The sequence below is a fragment of the Eptatretus burgeri genome, chromosome 5 (genome assembly GCF_056783735.1).
Source record: "Eptatretus burgeri isolate ZD-2024b chromosome 5, Ebu_testis_v1, whole genome shotgun sequence".
Taxonomy (NCBI): Eukaryota; Metazoa; Chordata; class Myxini; order Myxiniformes; family Myxinidae; genus Eptatretus; species Eptatretus burgeri.
The window spans coordinates 23030557-23050530 of record NC_140965.1 but is presented as its reverse complement, the minus strand read 5'-3'; the positions used below and the strand labels follow the sequence as shown (position 1 = coordinate 23050530).

General features: G+C 42.4%; 1 protein-coding gene across 2 annotated transcripts in view; it reads right to left on the bottom strand.

Moving 5' to 3' along the window:
• Positions 1 to 15531, bottom strand: part of MFSD2A (MFSD2 lysolipid transporter A, lysophospholipid) — a 97803-nt gene extending 82272 nt beyond the window's left edge. The window contains exons 1-3 of one of the 2 annotated variants that reach the window (XM_085881080.1): positions 15490 to 15531; positions 3593 to 3715; positions 831 to 955 (exon numbers count right to left, since the gene is read on the bottom strand). In XM_085881080.1, the coding sequence (XP_085737206.1) occupies positions 831 to 955; positions 3593 to 3715; positions 15490 to 15516 (275 nt within the window). In that variant the 5' untranslated portion in view covers positions 15517 to 15531. Of the gene's footprint in view, positions 1 to 830; positions 956 to 3592; positions 3716 to 6035; positions 6194 to 15489 lie in introns of those variants that run through there. The other variant, XM_085881079.1, reaches the window with a different exon arrangement.
• Positions 15532 to 19974: the final 4443 nt, after the last annotated feature.

The following is a 19974-nucleotide window of genomic DNA, read 5'->3' as shown; positions in this document are numbered from 1 at the left end:
TTAGTGGTTAGGGTGGCGGCTTGGGATATTAGGGTCCTGAGTTCAAGCCCCGTTGGCCGCTGAATTTAAATACACCAGGAGTTTGACTCAGCCTGTCATCCTTCCGAGGTCGGCAAAATGAGCACCAGTGTACTGGTAAGGGGGACACTGCATCAGCGGCATAGCCGCGTCCCAACCAATGATGCAACCAGCAGCCACAGGCTGCACTCGATAGAGAGAGAGAGAACACCTCATTCGACAAGGTTCGAAATTACAACTATAGGGCAAATTCTCCTGCTTTGCAGCCCACCTTCATCGACGACATGGCAGTGACATCTTATCCACGGAAGGCAAAACATTTCAGCCCAAGACATCACACCGATGGAATTTGCCATTACATCAAAAATAAAGCTTCAGCAATGGATGTGCTATTCTCATCCCAGTGGTCCAACACTCATGTGACAATGGCAAGAGCACACGTCGAATGTAATACTACTACGCACAAGCCAAATGTAATAAAGGCCATTCAGCCGGTGTCCTTCATAATCCACAAACAAAAGTTCAGCTGAAAATGCAGAAATGAAATGTAAAAGGAAGTAAAGAGATTATTGCACAGCTCGCGTCCACAGCACATTCCATGGTACCGATGACGACTGACAAAAAAAAAAATTAAAAAAAAAAAATCGACAAGCACGGGGAGGAGGGAGACGGGCAACTGTGGTATCAAGTTAAAACCATATATTAAATTACAAATAAACACCTTCGTGGAAGAACAGGAAAATTCTGATAGTATTCTCTTTTGGTCGCTTCATGCTGACCGAATGATGCTAGCAGCAATTGGAAGCACTCACCATGGAATGAGCGTACCAATTTTCCTGCGTGGACTCTTGCTGACCAAGAATCCAATGAGAGGGTCCGTGAATGCATCCCACGCACGACCCACAAAAAGGATGACTGACGCGTAAAAAGGGTTAACCTGTGAGAAGTGGAGCAGATTACATTATTAAGAAACTGAACATGTCATCTGAACTTCTGATTTGTCCAACTGCTTTGCTGGTATTCTAGCTACAAGTTACGATACTGCAAAACGCAATTGTCATAACCAAAGTAGATGTAATCTGAAAACCCTTTATCTTAAATGTAAAGCCTTAAAACATGAGGCCTGCGGGGTTATAATCATTTGCTGAGGAAGAGAATTCAAATCAAATCAAATCAACATAAATTTCCTTCACAAAAGCAACATAGCGTGAGAAGACATTTGATTGGCTGAAAGAGGCCGAATCTCAAAAAACAAGCTTGTAGCGGGAACACCTTTACACATGCAGGTGAAGTGCAGAAAAAAAAAAACTATGAAACATCGGATTACGTAACAGATATAAAGGAGAGAGTTCATAGAACATGATACCCCACACAGTGTTCAAGTATCCACAGTACTTCAAGTTGAATAAAATAATTATTTTAAAGATGGTTTTTAAAAATCCTGAAGTTCAGCACGACTGGAGCAATCTTATACACTCACCATCACGCTGTGATAAAACACCGTTGCGTGGCAGTTTAGGAGATGGTGGCTTTATTGATCACCATAGAACGCAGCATCAATCGGCATAGTACGTAGCCATATTGGCTTCTTCACCCTGATACAGCACCCTGTCACGTGCCACTCCCACTTCCCAGGGGCTCAGCTCGACATCTCATATTACATACACCACCCCATACAACTTGTCCAAGTACTACAAAACTGGAGGTTCTTGAAGTATGACGAAAGCGATTTGTGTTCCAGTATACAATTCAGGTTAGTTTAAAGGTTTATGAACAAATTAATTACTGGTTTTACTGCCATTTTACCCAGTGCGTATTAAATCACCTTCTCGAACACGTTACATTAATTAATTATTCGTGCTTGTTGTTTGCATCCTTAAAAGCAGCAAGTTTCCTGTTATTAGAATGATTTTCAATTTTGTTTGACTGCCAGTCAGGCAGACAAAGAAAAAAAAAATATTGTCGCACTCCTCTCTATGCATCCGCAATCGGGACAAAATCAGATCCAAGGTACTGTAAAACGGCACACTCGTCTTCCTATTCATGTTCCGATTTGTGGTCAAAAGATAACATTCAATTTAAATAAGATGGACACAGACAGACAGACAGATAGACATGAACCAATTGCACCGCCCTGCTTTTTGCTTCACGTGCGCGGGGTAATAAACCATGGTATAAATGAAATGAACGTATTCATGGGCAGACCGTTTAGCAAAGTGAATGAATCAATGGAAGCCACCAGTGTGAGAATTCAATAAACAAATATACACTTGACTTCTTAAAGGATCGATGTACAAATAATCGAGAGACAAAATACTTAAGTTTTGAATGAAAATATATTCAATGATGGGGATTCTCTAATACTATCTGGCAGATCATTCCATCGTTAAGGTCGAAAGAGGTCAAAAGTCACTCAGAGTTACAGGGAAAGGAGCAAACATTTTGTAGAACCATTTGTATACACATTTTATTTTGGGTGGTAACATTTCCCAATATATTTGGAAGGATGACAGGAGATTTGTGGATGCAATTGGTAGAAATTCCAGTTGATGTAATTGAGGTTTCGTTGCACGTATATATCATACCTGATATGCCGATTTAGGAAAACAAATAAAAATTCCTTGTGTTTCAATATTAGTTTTAATTTACACAATTTATGGACATGGAGAGAGAAGGTCTCTTATATTTCATGGTCTTCTTCGCTCGTATGGAGCACAAGGCTGTGGGGTAGTATCACTGGCTGACCATTACAAGTTATGGCCTGACTAACACGGGGCTGGGCCTAGTCCAAGCAGGCATATTGCCAAAGTAGGCGAGTGCAACTCAAGACCGCAGAGTTGAGGGCTATTCTCGTTTGTGCAAGCAAAGTTGACATAACAACCACTCATGATATATTATCCAGTGAGTAACATTGCTAAACGTTTGGTAAACCCGAAGAGACTTGTTCATGCAAATTCTTACTAATTTATCCTTTTAAAACATTTTGAAAGTTTGCCTGTAAAAAAAAAAAGAGTAGGGTAGAGCCAAATTTAGTAGCGGCAGGGTTATATGTAATCTGAACTTTAGTTCGACTAAACCTACAGGGAGTGCTACGTAATGCTCACCCGGAAAATGTGAGCTCGGGAAAAAGTTTGTCAAGACATCGTCACGGAAATCACAGGAAATAGGAACATTAACAATGGAGACGCGTGTCATCAAGTAAGTAATAAATAAAGGAATGTGCAGTATTTCGAGCTCTGGTTAACAAAAAAATTAAAATAAAAACAATGAAAAATAAATTTTATAAGAATTGTTGAAGAGTACTATTTTCCTTAAAAACGTATACATCGATAATTTCAATCCCCAAACTTGGTGCGAAAAGAAAGAGCACGATGCCTCCGACATCACTTAACTCGAATCGAAACAATATTGTGCCCCAATTATGCCACGAGCCATAAACTCGAATCTTTAGGAGAACAAGATAAGTTTACTTCGACTTCATTCACATTTAAGTACCGTACATGCACTGCGAAGAAAGAAATCAGTGTTCCCATAAAATAGGATAAAATAAAATAAAATAAACGTTCAAACCCACCAGTGCCACATCCAGGAGGAATATCGGAAGGAAGATACCTATTGCACTGCCTGTCATCTGGTAAGGGGCACCACCAACTCCGTAGCAAATCTTGCTGCAGATGCTAAGTTCATCAGGCTCGACCTACCGAGGGGATGGAGATTGGTTAGGCCTAGTTTAAAAATCGCATCCATCGTGCTGCTACAACACAACCGAAATACACATTCTCGTTTCAGAATTATTTCAACTTTCTTCTTTGGAATGGGAGATGGGTAAATGGACATTGAGAAAGCTAATTGTAAAGTTGGGGGTAAGTTGCATCAAAAGTTACAAAGGTTTTATAAGTGCATTTTTACTCAGCACGTCTCCGCCGCATCCCTACCGCAGCACATATTACATGGGATTGATGATGAGCAACAACTGACAAAAAAAAGAGGGAGGGAGACTGGCAACACCTTATATAACTATAAATTAGAACCTTTGTAGAATAACAGGAAAATTCTCATAGAAATCTCTTTTGGTTGTTTCATGCCAACCAAGTGATGTAAGCATTCAAAGGAGGCACTCGCTTGATTATACGTAAAAAAAAAAAAAACTTTGCATGTAATATGTAGATAGACGTTTGAATTTATAAGGAAAAAGGAGTGAAATAATGTGGAATAGGAAAAAAAAAAACGCCAAAAAAACCCGCAAAAGTAATGGGGGAAGGGTTCACAGGATGTTGGTGAAACTTCCGGTGAAATCTAATGGCATGATTCATTCATCCATGAGAAACCTTTTGGATTCATTCCAATCGATATACTTTGTTCTACATAAGATTGAGGCCCATGAAAGGGTACTAAGAGCATAAAGAGGCAATGGACTACTGACAGTGGGGTCTGCAGTTGGACACAATACGCAAGGGAATGAATGGAGAGGAGAGGAGAGGAGAGAGGAAGGAAAGGAAACAAAGTAAGTTGCAGAGGGTTTGGTTAGGTGAGGTGAATGGGGTGAGAAAACATCATGGGTAGGGGATGAGGATGGCATGAGATGGTGGTGTACTGCCAGTCTGGAAGAAGACGATAGAACAGCTTCAGGAAGGCGATTCAATATACGGCATAAAGTGCCAGACAGTGACTGAACAGGAACTACATTGTGTCGAGTAGCACTGCAGGCTGTCTGAACGAGAGGAATGAAAATCCTTATTCACAGACTGACCGACTCATGTACCATACATACTCCGTGTATGTATGGTACATCAGCGTTGGTGCCGCCGAAGCAGTTTCTTGGCAAGGGTCATGCTGGGAGGTATGCCATCCCTCTCCCAAGTGAACAGTAATTATGGCACGAATTTGGAACTTGTTCAGGGTGCCGGTGAAAGCTCACCTACTCTTCGCGAAGGACACCACGGGATCTTTAACGTCCACCAACTGATGCCTTTAACGTCCGTCCGAGGGACGGCACACACAATGATGAATCACCCGGCCTGTGACACACGGGGACGACCGTTGATAGCCGGGTCAGGATTCGAACCCAGGATAGACAGCTTCGAGGTGAGTGCGTGTACCTGTAGGCCATCCTGTCGACCCACAAATACACCCCAAACTTTCCAGCCAAAAACTAGGAACAAACTAACAGTAGCCATCACAAAGACATATTTTCGAAATAAAATGTGATGTGAACGTAAGAGCTCCACGAGTTCATTTTGCTTGGAACCTTGTGCATGCCAGTTCGAGCCATTTGACACATAGGCTTGCCCAAGGATCCACACATGCTCATTTGAACTGCACTCGCAGCACCAACAGCAGCGATGAGTTGAAATACAATAGTCTCCCATGTGAGTGTTTGAAGTTTGAAGTTTGTACGGCGCAATCCCTCGGTCAGAGCAGAATGTTGAGTTCATCGACGAAGGGTGGCGTTATGGCTTTGTGGCGAAAGAAAATATCGCGAAACCCATTCATAAAGCAATGAATGGGAAGAAGAAACGGAATGAACGTCCAAATGTTCCAAGAAGATGAATTGATAAGATGTCATGGTGGGGGGTATGTTATGTACTAGTGTAAATACCAGGTGCACAATGGGATTACTCGATGTCAAGTTGAATTCCCTGCGATTGCAGAATGTAGATATATCCACCGAGTGACCGCCTATCCTGAGTAGTTGGTCCTGTAAAGGATTAGCGAATGCTTGTTTCGTTAAAACCGATTAAAAGCGGAGACGAGAGCTCCGGAGAGCACCAAAGCCGGTGCTCGACGTGGCCATGAAGCCTGAACCAAAAGGTGGAGGTAAAAGCCGTCGTGTAGGTGAGAAAGCCATCATGTCGATGAGCCAGGGGACGCTCCGTAAGTTCCCCGGTGTCCCGTCGAACGAGCTGAACGGCACAGCCTGAGAGGGGAGTTTTCCTCACTCACAACTGTTTCGACCTTCCACATTAAACCAGCGTTCTTCGTGCACCTCCGTGTGGACTAGACCCGCGGTCACTCACCCTGTCGTCTTCATCCGGTACGATGACCCTGGCTTCCGAACTGGTGGATTCATTGCTGTCCCGTTCGCCTTTCGCCATGTTCCTTGGCAAACTCGACAGGATGCGGGCCATGTGCGCCAGCCTTTTAGACTGGGTGTGATGGGGGTGGGGACATAGGCGTGCCCCTGGAGCGACTCCAGACTGCAAGGACTCAGCTCGAACTCAAATCGCCTTTACAAGTGTCAAGATATCATCCACACCGTGGAGGTCCACAAGCTAAGCTATCAGCCACATCGTCGAAGTCCATAAGATCATGTTTCCCATTTTGTGTGATTTGCAGTGGGGGAAAGTTGAAATGGTTATAAAGTTGCCCTTGAGTCTGCCACGTCGTCAATTCTGACGTTAAGTTTCCATAACAAAAGTAATGACGACACAGCAAGTGAACGGAGGGAACAAGAGGACAGGATATCTGACCCATGATCTTCAAAACACGGTGCACCTGGTTCGACGTACCAGGAGGAAGAAAATTTAACAATCCAATGGCCTTTCGAAAAGATTTGTGCAGGAAAGCTCAATTTTACATTCTACCTTGGGTAGTCCACCGAATGAGGACAAACTTAGTTATCAGTTGCCATTACAGAAATCATCCAACTATGTACACGATTGTTTGAATCACCGTTTAGAAGGGTCACCCAGAACATGACCAAGTCCAAAGATTACGCTGTCTACATATCGTGGCACAGAAGAGTGTAAATGCCATCTGTACACGTCACCATTGATATTTATAGCTATCCACAGATGTTACGAGTAAATAATAAGTGTATCTATACTGTGTTCGTTAATGATGGAAGTTTATTATATTTATGTCAAGTCTGGCAGGATACCTACACTATAGGAGGTATGCACACCCACTTATAAGCTGTCTAGCTAGCCTGGGTTCGAATCTCAGACAAGCTATAAACTGCCATCCTGGTGTCTCGCAGGCAGGGCGAGCCATCAACATGATCACGGTGAGCTTCAGATCGAGTCGGATGGACGCTAAACTGGCCGGCCCGTCGACCGGCATTAGTTAGTGCGGACCTAAACGATCTTCCGTTCTTCGCGTGAAAGGTAGGCAAGCTATCGCAGACACCCTGGCCAAATAACAAAATCCCCGGCCAATCCTACAAGGGGCATTGCATCAGCGGCGATGTAACCAGCAGCCACAGGCTGCATCCAAAATGAATTATTAAATTAATTTGTGTCTCAGGTTGCACATAAGGACTGAGGGGTCAGATTCTTATCCATTTCACACTCTCCTTGAAAAAGAAAAGCTGAATGTCATTTCATTGTGAAGATGTCACACGTTTCATTCATTGTTCAGGTGAACACTCAATGTATGTGCATCTGGAGAACCCAATTGTAATCTTCAATGTGACATCTTTGCTAAAATCACAGGGGAAGACAATCGGTACTATTATCACGAGGAACAACAAAATCATGTTCGCAGAACCTGTGTGTAACAACAATGCAGTCATTAGATACAGGAGCATTGAAAAAAGCAATGTTGAGGACAGTGTGGGGTTAGCAAGTGTCGCCAAAGTCCCTGCAACTCGATGAAGCAAACGACACATTGTCCATTTAGAATTAGATGAAGCCCTCGTTTTCCTGTGCAACTTGGATCGCCTGATCAAGATCGAGTTAGTTAGACTTTAGTACAACATCAAGAAGGTTGCTGTTTAAAGCTGTTACAAAAAATAAAAACAAAAACAATTATGGAGTGCAACACGGCAACGATGGACCAAACGACCTCCACGTTTCTTGTTTAAGGTCGTACTAGCACCGTGCCACCACTCATTACACCGAGTTTAGTCCCACGGAGACTGTGGACCTTTTTTTGCAAAACAACATCAAGGGTCGTGGAAGAGCTGGAAGCAAGGATGGGCTGAGAATGTGACAGAGCAAAAAGAACAGTGGAAAGCATGGGCAGGAACACCAGCAGCAGGGTTGAGGGACAAAATAAACGGAGACTTGGACAAATAAGGGATATGGGAGGATGCATGGGGTAGGCAAGAAGGATACAGAAGCAAGCTCTTAGGAATGAAAAAAAAAATAGAAACTTGGAATAGACATGGGCTTGGGGTGGGTTAACAGGACGGTGTTGGTCAAAAGGACCATGGATTTGGATGGGGGGGGTGATCAAAGATGGTGGTAAACAGCTGTCTTGAAGACTTTGAGGGAAGAATGAAATTGAAGATAATGTGGAAGTTGGTTCCACAGGCAGGAAAAATATGGGAATGAATGAGTGGAGGTGAGCACAGATTATGGATTTGGGGAGTTTCATCAGAAGGGATTTATTTAATGCTTTGTATATCATCTTCCACAAGCAGAGTACTCGCCCGACGCGCGATCTTGTCTCAAGCATGCAACACGATCTTCTGACACGTACCTTTATTGGGGCGGTGTATGGGCTGTTAGTGTATGGGCGGTTTATTGGGGCGGTGTATTCACCTAAAGCCAAGCTCTGGCCTTACCCGTCCCACCAAGGGAGCAATCCAACACACAAAGCTTGCTCGCCATAACGCTGTTATTTCATATTTTTACATCAATTTGATGAAGCCCTGAGACAACATGCAAAATTTGGTTGGATTTGGTTCAGTTTTATTTTAGCTTATCTGGAATTGGAATTCCAGATAAAGAAGTATTGTCATCGTGCACTGTCCATCTGTCGTCTGTCCATCCATCTCCTATTTCGACTTCTCCGGCCAAACCGCTGGGCCGATCCAGCTGAAATTTGGCAGAAAGGTTCCGCTCCTGAGTGGGAATGGGGATTGCAAAGCTCGTCTCGGTCACGCAATTTTAATTATGTCAAAATGGTGAGCGCTCAAATTCCTTTTAAAAATCTTCTTCTCCAGACTCACCAATCAGAATGCTACCAACAATTTGTTAATATAAATAAAACACCAACAAAAATCCAATAAAACAACCTTGTAATTTGTGAACATCAGACTTCAACATAAGCTCCTGCGTTCTCAGCACATTTTTTTCAATTGTTCAACAAGATTTTCCACTGAACACCGAAGAAACTCCTCTGGCAAATCAGCAAAAACATTGCAGATAGAACTTTCTAATTCGTTGAAATTAGTGGGTTTGTTGGCATGGACTTTTTCTTTCACCCATCTCCCCCCACCCCCTCCTCCCCACAAAAAATTGCATGGGGCTAAATCAGGACTCCTGGATGGCCACTCTATCAGTCATCGTTGCCTGATCCATGTGTGGAAAGTGAGTATCCAACCAATTACGAACTTCAATGAAGAAGTGCGGAGGGACACCATCTTGAAAAAAAAATGGTTTCATCTAATGTATGTTGTCCCATTGCTAAATTTTTGGAACAATAATGTTTTGAAGCATTTTCAAGTATTTCTGTCCATTCCTTGTATTGTGGAAGATTTAAGGTCCAATGAGTTGGATTGAAGTCATTCCACACTAAACAAGCAGTCTTGCCCTACCTTGGTTGCATTTGAATATCATTTCTGGATCATTTCCTGACCAGTAATGCTAGTTATGCCTGTTAACAAAATGAACAACATGGAAAACAGCCTCGTCAGACCAGGTAATGTTAAATAACACACCTGTAAGTCATCAATCCACTGAAGGAAATGTTCACAAAACTCCATTCTCTGCTCAAAATCATCAGGAAACAACTGCTGAACATAATGAGGTTTGTAGGATTTCCATCCCATCTTCATCATCTGTGAAACAGCTTTACCTGTGGACTCGGGTTCTTCTCTATGTTCCGGTGATACGAGGACTTCAACTTCTGGGGACTTGTATAACGTGACTGTCCAGTTGGCTTCATTATGTGTGCACCCTCTCGACTAGATGCTTTCAACCATGCTCACCACCAACCTTTCACCCATTAATAACCTTCTGCGGTTTACTGTACGAATTGCTTGCTTGAGCCGAGTTGCCACATTGAGAGTCGTGAGTTATTGGCTGTAATGTATGTACTTATTTAATTTGTGGATTCTTAGGAAAGTCATTGTTACATTTAATTAGTATTATTGTGCTCAACATCGACAGCAGGGATTAATAAATATTCCTTATAAAGTTACCCTTCTCTCTCCTTGTTGCGTCTTGTTATTTCATTGATAATGTAAATGCTCATCTGATCTTGGAAACAAGAGGGCGCTTGTGAATGTGGCAGAGAAAGGAGCCGAGGAGAGAGAATATGGTGGTGATTGAATAAACGCCTGTTATGGTAAACCTCTGGTTCGGATCTGATTTCTTATGAACAAAACAAAATTAACGACGAGGATGGCGGCTTCCGTTCCCTTACCTGTTCCGTTTCTGCACTGCGTGGGGAAACCTGCTTCTCCTTTCTCTACATGGAAGAAAAATTTTGAGAACTGCTTACTTATTATCGCCACCACTGGTGAAGTCTGGCCTGGGAGGTGAAGGTGTGCTTGTTGTTGCACTTTTTTGGGGATGGGGGGACAACAACGTTTCTATGCTTTAACGGGCATGGGTAGTACTTAGGATTCTACTTTCTTGCCGCTTTAGAAAAGCATTGTCATTCCGAAAATCAATGTGGCTGCCGAACAGAGATGAGTAAGATAATTTTATACTCTGTCTCCCTGTCTGGAAGTCAAACCAAATTGAAAATCATTCCAAACAAGAAACTTAGTTTTTAAGGATGTTATAATGGATACATACGACATGCACGAATAATTAATGTAACTTGTTAGAAAGGGTGATCGAATATACACTGGGTAAAACGGTGGTAAAATCTGGAATTAATTTATTTATATGCCTTGAAACCTCTTTAAACCATTGAACAAAATTGAATTATATATACCTGAACACTGTATAACACAAAGCCTTTTTACAATAAAACTTCCAAGAACCTCCAGTTTTACAGTACTTGGACAAGTTCCATAGGGTGGTGAATAAGACTGCTTCATAGCGCTAACCTTCCAGATTTTATTTTTAATGATTGATAAAATCATTATTGTATTAAAAATTGAGGTATACACTTTAACACTGCATGGAGTATCGTGTTCTATGAAGTCTATAGTTTGTAATTGTGTCGCAAAACACAACTTTATTACAACCAATATAATTTTACTGCCTTTAAGCAACGTTAATTACTTTATAACTTCCTATAAAACCATAAATATAGATGTCTGTTCTCAACACACCATGTCTGCATGGATATCATTGGCATAATAATGCTTTTAAGACTCTTGATGGTAAGTCATGAATTTTACCAGTCATTTATTTACCAGGGTGATCATATAATCAGATAGACTCCAAAAACATACAATATATATCAAAACGTACAGAACCTATTTTATATTCATTTTAGATGTGAATTACGATGAAATAATAACGGCCTTTTTCGCTCCGACGAAAGGCAAGGTCCAAAACGTCAGCGCTTTGTGATCTTTTCCAGCGGATAACATGAACCATTTTATTCTCATTAATTATAAGGGATTCATTCTGTAAGTTGATATTGCGGATATCACAATATACTGCATTATGAGATTATTCACAGAGAAGTGTTTACACAAATATACTATCTAACTTGATAGCCGTAAGTCTTCATTGAAAAGAAAAACAGATGCACAGAGAACTCTGATTATTTAGGGTGACATCACAAAAAGCTGTTCCAAGGTGGCCAAGTCTGCATGCAATATTGCGTATTACATCAATATTGAGAAATGAGTGATTAAATTTGTAAATGTGCACTGTTCGGAATCACTCGTCTCGTATATCCCTACTCACCTCGTCCCCACACATTTAATCAAGTGCTAGTACAGCCACGTGCATTGGTGAGCAAGGACTCAACACTCGTGGAAGTTTCTGGTGTGTGCCATCACAGAGCCCAAAAGCTGGACTGTTATTGGGCTCATGAGACCATGTACCATGGCTGAACAGGTGGTTGTGACTAATGAGCATGAGGGTGATGTCACACACCAGACCTTTAAAAGTGGTGGGTGCGATCACTTTTTCTTTCTTCTTCTGGCCGCTCTCACTATTCAGGGGTCTCTTCACTGCTTCTGGCTCTTTGTAAGAGGTCTCACTCTCATGGCAACCATCCTGCTTCCCTGATGAGCTTGCCTCCATGCCTCTCCTCCTGACCTGCATATCTGTCCTTAGCTTGCTCTGTGCACCCATGGTCCCATCAGGGTCTCTGGGAACAGTGCAATGTTTTTACGTGATCAATTCCAGAGCAACACACCTTGCAGACAAATGTGTGGGGCAAAGAAAGCCCGCACGTCGAATCAGCTCGAGCCTACAGAACTCTGGGCTAAGGAAAGGCCTTATTCCAATCACCTCCCATCCTCTTCTTTTCTCTTTCCTCTTGTGTGCCTCGTTTCTCTCCTGTGTGCGTATGTGTCAATACATCATAGGATAAGTAGGCATCAGTCTGCTTTTGTCCTTAGAAGAAGTCTGCCGTCTATCGGGTTCTTTCATCCAGAAGAAGAGGAAAAAGAAGAGAGAACCGAAAGGGTTGTACCAAGTATTATTTAAATCCCTGATCCAGATTCAAAATATTAAATAATTCTGGCTACCAGACCATGCGTCCGATCAGGTTAAAATTTAAAACATATATTCCCCACGACTACTCGATCATAATTCTGAAGTTTCACGTCGATTGATGATTGATCAAGAGAAATATTTTTTTTAAGAATTCCGTTAAATCAAATATGGCTGCCGGACCATGTGACATTAACTATTCGTAAACACTGGTATAACAAAGGTTGGGGAACATGTGGGTAAAGTTTCCCCTCAATCTGTCAAGCTGTTCTGCAGATATTTAAAGGTTTATTCAAAAAAAAAAAATCATAGCTGCCAAACCATGTGACCTGTGACATCATAGGTGGAGAACTTTTTGTTCCTCAAGGATAAGCGATCACACCTGTTAAGTTTCACCTCGGTCTGTTCAGCCATTTCGGAAAAGAGGATTTAAAAAAAAAAAATGTTTTAAAAGGCTGCCAAACCATATGACCGATGACGTCATCAATTATTTTCCCCACATACAATTTATCCCTGGATGACCCTCAAAAATTTTCATACTAATCGGATAAAGCGCTCAAAGATCGACGTATGCAATTACGACATCACAACAAAGCCACATATGACATCATCAACAAAAATCACACTCGTTTCCCATGCGGAATAGTTAAGGTGTGCCAAGTTTCAAGTTTTTCCATGGAGTGGTTTCGGAGATACAGAGGTCCATAATTTTTCCATTTTTTCAACATGGCGGTCACACCACGTGACCTACGCAGTCATAATTATCACGAAAACATTTTACATGAGTAGTCGCACCTACGGTGAAAACTTCGTGTCAATTGGATAAGCAGTTGCGGAGAAAACAGAGAAAATTAGCACGGACGGACGTACGTACGCATGGATGTATGGACGTACGGACGAACGGACAACCCGAAAACATTTTGCCTCCGCAGACGATAAAATAATTATTTCTTCCAGTGTTGCATGAATGGAGAGAAGGTGAGCACTCCCTTTTCGTCCATCAGGTACAGGGGGCACAGTTGGTACCAAAAGGGTGGCCAAGGTTATCGGTATCATTTGAAAGGTCCATCTTTGAGGAACTCATTTTTTGCCCGGTAGCAGTCTCAGATGAGTAGCTTTCAGTAAATTACACCTGGTTAAAGGGAGGTGGTTGTGTTGTGATATTTCGTGCCAAATTTACATACCGTCGACACAACACCCTAAGTATCGATACAATTATGTGACGGAATATTAAAAGCATTTGAACCAGAGATTGTGAAATCAAAGAGGTGAAGCTTAAAAATGTAAGATGTCCCATTACCAAGATACATTCCTGGTGAGAGACTTGGTCCTCATGGACTCAACACCGCTGACGAAGACCCCTCACGTGTGGTTCAAACAGCACTGCATAAATATCTTGTTTGGTTTTTTTTCTTTTCTCCTTGAAAAGTTGAAACGACAAATCCAATGTATCGTATCAAGGACAAATTTGAACCAAATTCAATATCACCACAAGAATAGAGAAGACAAGACGTGGAGATCCTGCTCCATGCAGTAGGATACCATTCAGTGATAAACACACCATCTATAGACATGTCTGCCATTTGCAAAATTACTCAACCAACCTGGACAAATCAGGGAATCTCTTCAACTTGAGAAAACCGTGGTTGTGTTTGACCAGACCCTCTATGCAGAGGCCACCGAGATCACATGGAAGCACCATGAGAAAAATTTCAAAATGTCACACTGAGAACGGGTATCTTGCACACCATTTGTGATCGGCTGTAAATCATCGGTAAGAGGTTCCAGGATGGTGGACTGAAAAACACGATCATTGAGGGAAGTGTTGTAGGATAAGGATCAATATCAAGCGTGATGGAAGGCTGCCGATGGAGTCGAGGAGTTTAAACTCACAAATACAATCTGTATGAAGCTTTCTTCATCTGGCATGGGATGAGTTCATTAATTCGTGGATGCAAGAGCATCATTCACATCGTGTAGGTAGTTTGAGATCTTCATGATGACCTCTCACGGAAAATTTTGCAACATCTCGACAACTCCGGATCTCCACGTAGTTACAATCCCATCATGTTTGTGTGTTCTGCCATTTGCTTCAACACTCTCTGATGTTTATCCAGCTACAAAGCTTCGTCGTAGATCACCAACTTTTTAAGAAAGACACCAATTAATGTGAAAGACATCAACCAAACAAATGATGCAACAGAGGGGGACACTCAGCTTAACATTCATCTGATGAGGGTCGACACAACATGGCATGAAACATGCAACTTGCGAAGAACCAATCGGACAGCTTCAGCTTACTTCGAGTCGGCTCGGGATTCAAACCTGAACGAGACAGCTTAAAAGGTAGTAAGTGTGCTACCTCTGTAACAGTAAAAACACACACACACACACACACACACACACACACACACACACACACACACACACACACACACACACACAATAAAAAAACACACAAAAAAAACACAAAAAAAACACTGACACACACACACACACCGATTCATGAGATTATTCGGTGTGTTTTTCCTTTCATATGAACCGTTTGTTATGATAATGAACATCTCCCCACACCAAGTGAAACCCCCACCCCGTCCCTCGGCGACGCCACCAGTCCGCCCCGTCATCGTGCGTTCAACGTCTTCGTCCGTACACTCATTGGCTGAGGGCGTGGCTGTGCCGCTGATGCAATGCCCTCTGCTGCTTTGGGGGGAAAAAATGGCCATGGTGCCGGCGATAGCTCGCCGACTCCTCGCGACACTCGTTTAACGTCCATCAGAGGGACGGCACACACGTTGATGAATGGCCCTGCTTGTGAAACACCGGGATGACAATTTATAGCCGCGTCAGGATTCAAACCCAGGTTAGACAGCTTAGGGGCGACTGTACGGACCTTTAGAGCCTCTATGCCATTCTGTCATCACTTGTGTTGAAATAAGAACCACGAACGCACCTGAAATCTGCTGGTAACGGTGAGCATGTCGTGGGCTGAAGCAGCCAGGGGAGAACCGATGACGCACGATCACGTGGTGAAAATAGCGAATGGGGCGGAGTTAAATGTGGCGGAGAGAAATCTCGGCAATCAGCACGTTCAGTGGACGAGTTTGTTGAAGACGGCGAGTGAATTGCGAGCCATTGCGAGACGAGTTCCAAAGTTGGCACGAATCGCACGGCCACGAGATGTGTCGAACTTTGTAGAAATAATCTCACGGATAATAATGTCCCCAACACATTTATTACTCCACACATCCTCTTCACCCTCCCCGTCTCTGTGGCCAATGGTGAGCGAAACTTTTCTCAGGTAAAGTTGATCAAATCAATCATCCGTTCATCGATGATTCAACAAACACTCGTTGGCCTCCCCCACCTTGTCAATGGAATGAAAGAACATGGAATTGCACAAACCTTCACCTGAAGGAACCAATCGTTTATACATTTGGTGAAATCCGGAGCACGGAAAGTACAATTCCAAATTCGAATGATCAATTTTGTTACAGTCACGTGATCCACGTTACACGTTATGAAGTGTATTTCTTCATGTCCATGTCCTGTGAAAAATGTAGAACAATGAGAATATATAATATCGGTGTCGGATTCACCTCTTTTCATGTAAAATAAATCTGTAATTATAAATGTAGAGGTTTTCAAAGGTTAATTGTGCCCCCTGGGGTCGGGTGAGGGGAGGACTGGGCGCAAAGCTGAAGCTTCGCTTGGACCGGGGGGCGGGGGGGGGAGGAGGTCTGCAACCTGCGGATCCCTCAAGACACCGTGTACGTGCCCCTCACGACCCTCCCCCCTGCACGCCCACAATGACCAACAAAGGTAAATCCGACACCGATATTATATATTCTCACTGTTCTACATTTTTCACAGGACATGTACATGAAGAAATACACTTCATAACGTGTAACGTGGATCACGTGACTGCAACAAAACTGATTCTTCGAATTTAGAATTGTACTTTCCGTGCTCCGGATTTCACCAAATGTATAAACGATTGGTTCCTTCAGGTGAAGGTTTGTGCAATTCCATGTTCTTTCATTCCATTGACAAGGTGGGGAGGCCAACGAGTGTTTGTTGAATCATCGAAGAACGGATGAATGATTTGATTAACTTTACCTCAGAAAGTCTTCGCTCACCATTGGCCACAGAGACGGGGAGGGTGAAGAGGATGTGTGGAGTAATAAATGTGTTGGGGACATTATCTGTGACTGTGAGCTTATCTCACAAAGTTCAAAACATCTTATGATCTTGCCCACTTTGGAACACGTCTTGCAGTGGTTCGCAATTCACTAAAAAAATCATTGGAAACACAAATATATATATATATATATATATATATATATATATATATATATATATATATATATATATATATATATATATATATATATATATTTATATATATATATACACATATTCCAACGATCAGAAGTTTTAGAACACCCTCATTTTTCCAGTTTTTACTGAAATTTAAGCAGTTTAATGTTTCATTCGACTCTGAAATTAAAGCATAGAACAAATAAACAATTACAGATAAAAAAGACATTATGGAATCGTTTTGTTGAACAAAATTTAATCTAAATTTATGACTCATCAAAGTAGCCACCTTTTTTCAGATATAACAGCCGAACATACTCGTGGCATTCTTTCTACAATGGAAATCAAATATTGTTCGGAAAGTTCTTCCCAACACTGTTGCAGAAGTTCCCACAAATGTGTTGCACTTGTAGGTTGCTTTGCTTTCACCCTTCATCCCAAACCAGCTCGATGGGGTTTAAGTCTGGAGACTGTGCTGGCCATTCCATGATTTGAAGCCTACCGTCTTGTTCTTTTCTTCTAAGGTAGTTCTGACAGAGCCTGGAGGTATGTTTTAGATCGTTATCTTGCTGTCGGATTAACCACTGACCAACTCGGCGTAGACCAGAGGGTATTGCATGGCGCTGCAAAATGCTGTGGTAGCCCTTTTGGTTCAGAGTGCCAGTCACTCTGTGCAAATCGCCGACTCTGGATCCAGAAAAAGAGCACCAGACCATCAGACTTCCTCCTCTATGTTTGACAGTTGGTGTCACACACTGAGGAACCATCCTTTCGCCTACTCGACGGCACACAAAAACCCTGCCTGATGAACCGAAGATTTCAAATTTAGATTCATCGGTCCATAAGACCTTCTTCCAGTTTTCAGTAGTCCACTGGTGGTGCTTCATGGCCCAGGCAAGCCTCTTTTTCTTATTTTGCCATCTTAGCAATGGCTTTCTTACTGACACTCGACCTGTCAAATCTGCAGCTCGAAGTCTTTTCTTCACACTTGAAACTGAGACTTCCTTACTTCGACCAGTGCTTAGCTGTGCTTGAAGCTTCTGTCCTGTGAGCCGCCTATCACGTAAGCTGTTGATTCTCAGAAACTTATCTTCTGATTGTGTTATTGCTTTGGGTCTGCTAGACCTCTTCGGTCAGTTTCCTCCAGTTTCCAACTGCCTTTTGATGGTGTATGAAACTGTACTCACTAATACCTTGACACGCTTTGCAATTTCTGTAAAGGAAAGACCTACACTTTTTCAGGTTATAATGGTCTGTCTGTCTTCCTTTGTTAATTGTCTTTTTATCGCCATTATGATAGCAATATAATACTTCCTGCAGTGCAATATTGTCCAAATAATGCTTCTGAGGGTGGTGCAACAATATCTTCCAGCAATGCTTTTATACAGAGGGCTTGTAACTAATCAACAAAAGTGGGGACACCTGGAGGAATTGTTTGCATCAATTTTCAAGGCTTAATTTACTTCCATTGTTGCAGAACAGCTGCAGTTGCTAACCCACTACTTGTTCCCTGAAAAGGGCCTCTTTTTTTTACCAACTCTGAAATATGGATTATTTTTCAGTTTTTGGTAACCTAAACTTCTTTTTTTTAACCTCCGGCAGTTTACCACTTAGCTTTGTCCCATTTCAGGTTATTCACTGGACTTGAACTGCTTAAATTTCAGTAAAAACTGCAAAAATGGGGGTGTTCTAAAACTTTCAACCGATAGAGTATAAATATATATATATATATGTATATATATATATATATATATATATATATATATATATATATATATATATATATATATATGTATTTGTATATGTATATATATATATATATATATATATATATATATATATATATATATATATATATATATATATATATTGTTGTGGGCCGGGGGTCGGTGGCGATGGAACGGCCACCAGGTGGAGCAGTAGAGCCATCTCCCACCAAATACCCGGAATTGCAGGTCGTAACCTTCGGACAACTCCGAAGGTCACGGGTCACCTAAGGACCGTGCTCGCCAATTCTCTGACGGCGTGGGGTAGGGTTAATAGCCAAATTTCAATACAGTAATCCCCCCTATATCGCGGTTCACCTATCGCGCCCCCGGTTCATCGCGGGTTTTCCCTTGAAACCTAACTAATTTTTTCTGCGGATTCCCCCGGTATATCACGGTAATAATATATAAAATATAAATTATTTAAGCAATAAATTATAACGCGTGGCGCTCAACCAGTCACACAACGCACGAGACAAAGTTTCGCTTGTGAACTTCGAATATTTTCTACGTTTTTTCTCCAAGCCCTACGATGCCGCCCAAATGCCCTGCACCTTCTAAGGCTTCTGGCAAGGAACCGAAGCGTCAGAGGAAGGTCCTGACGCTCCAGGAGAAGGTTAAGGTGCTCGATATATGCTTCGGGAAGGAAAAAGGTTTGCCGTGGTTGGACGAGCACAGCCAAACTGACCAGACCAGACAAGTCGATCTCCGGCACCTCAAACCCGATCATTGCCAAGCCGACCAGACCAGACGAGTTGATCTCCGGCACCTCGAACCCGATCATTGCCAAGCCGACCAGACCAGACGAGTCGATTTTTTTTGGAAGGCATCCATTCATCGCGGATTTTCACTTCTCGCGGGGGGGTTTGGAACGTAACCCCTGCAATAAATGGGGGATGACTGTATACCTAAGTACCCACGTCCTCAAATTACCGGAGGAGTCACACCCTCAACGGACTCTGTTGAACTGGGTCGCTCTAGCGACCTCAGTCCGGTGTAACCAAGCGGAATTACCAAAGTCCGTCGGTCCAAACAACAACTTACAGCCCAATCGGCTTACTGGTTCTCAAGCACGAACCGTGCTGGGTCAATAATATAAAGCACAGATACGAGCTGGTACATTGAACAATTGGGGGGGGGGGTATTTATAATGGGTCAGGGGAGCACAAAAAAAGCAGAGTTAAACCGACTATCAGAAATGCAATTTACAATGAACACAGGCACTTAAGTTTCTACTTACACGATGGGCGCCACCAACACACACACACACACACACACACACACACACACACACACACACACACACACACACACACACACACACACACACACACACACACACACACACACAT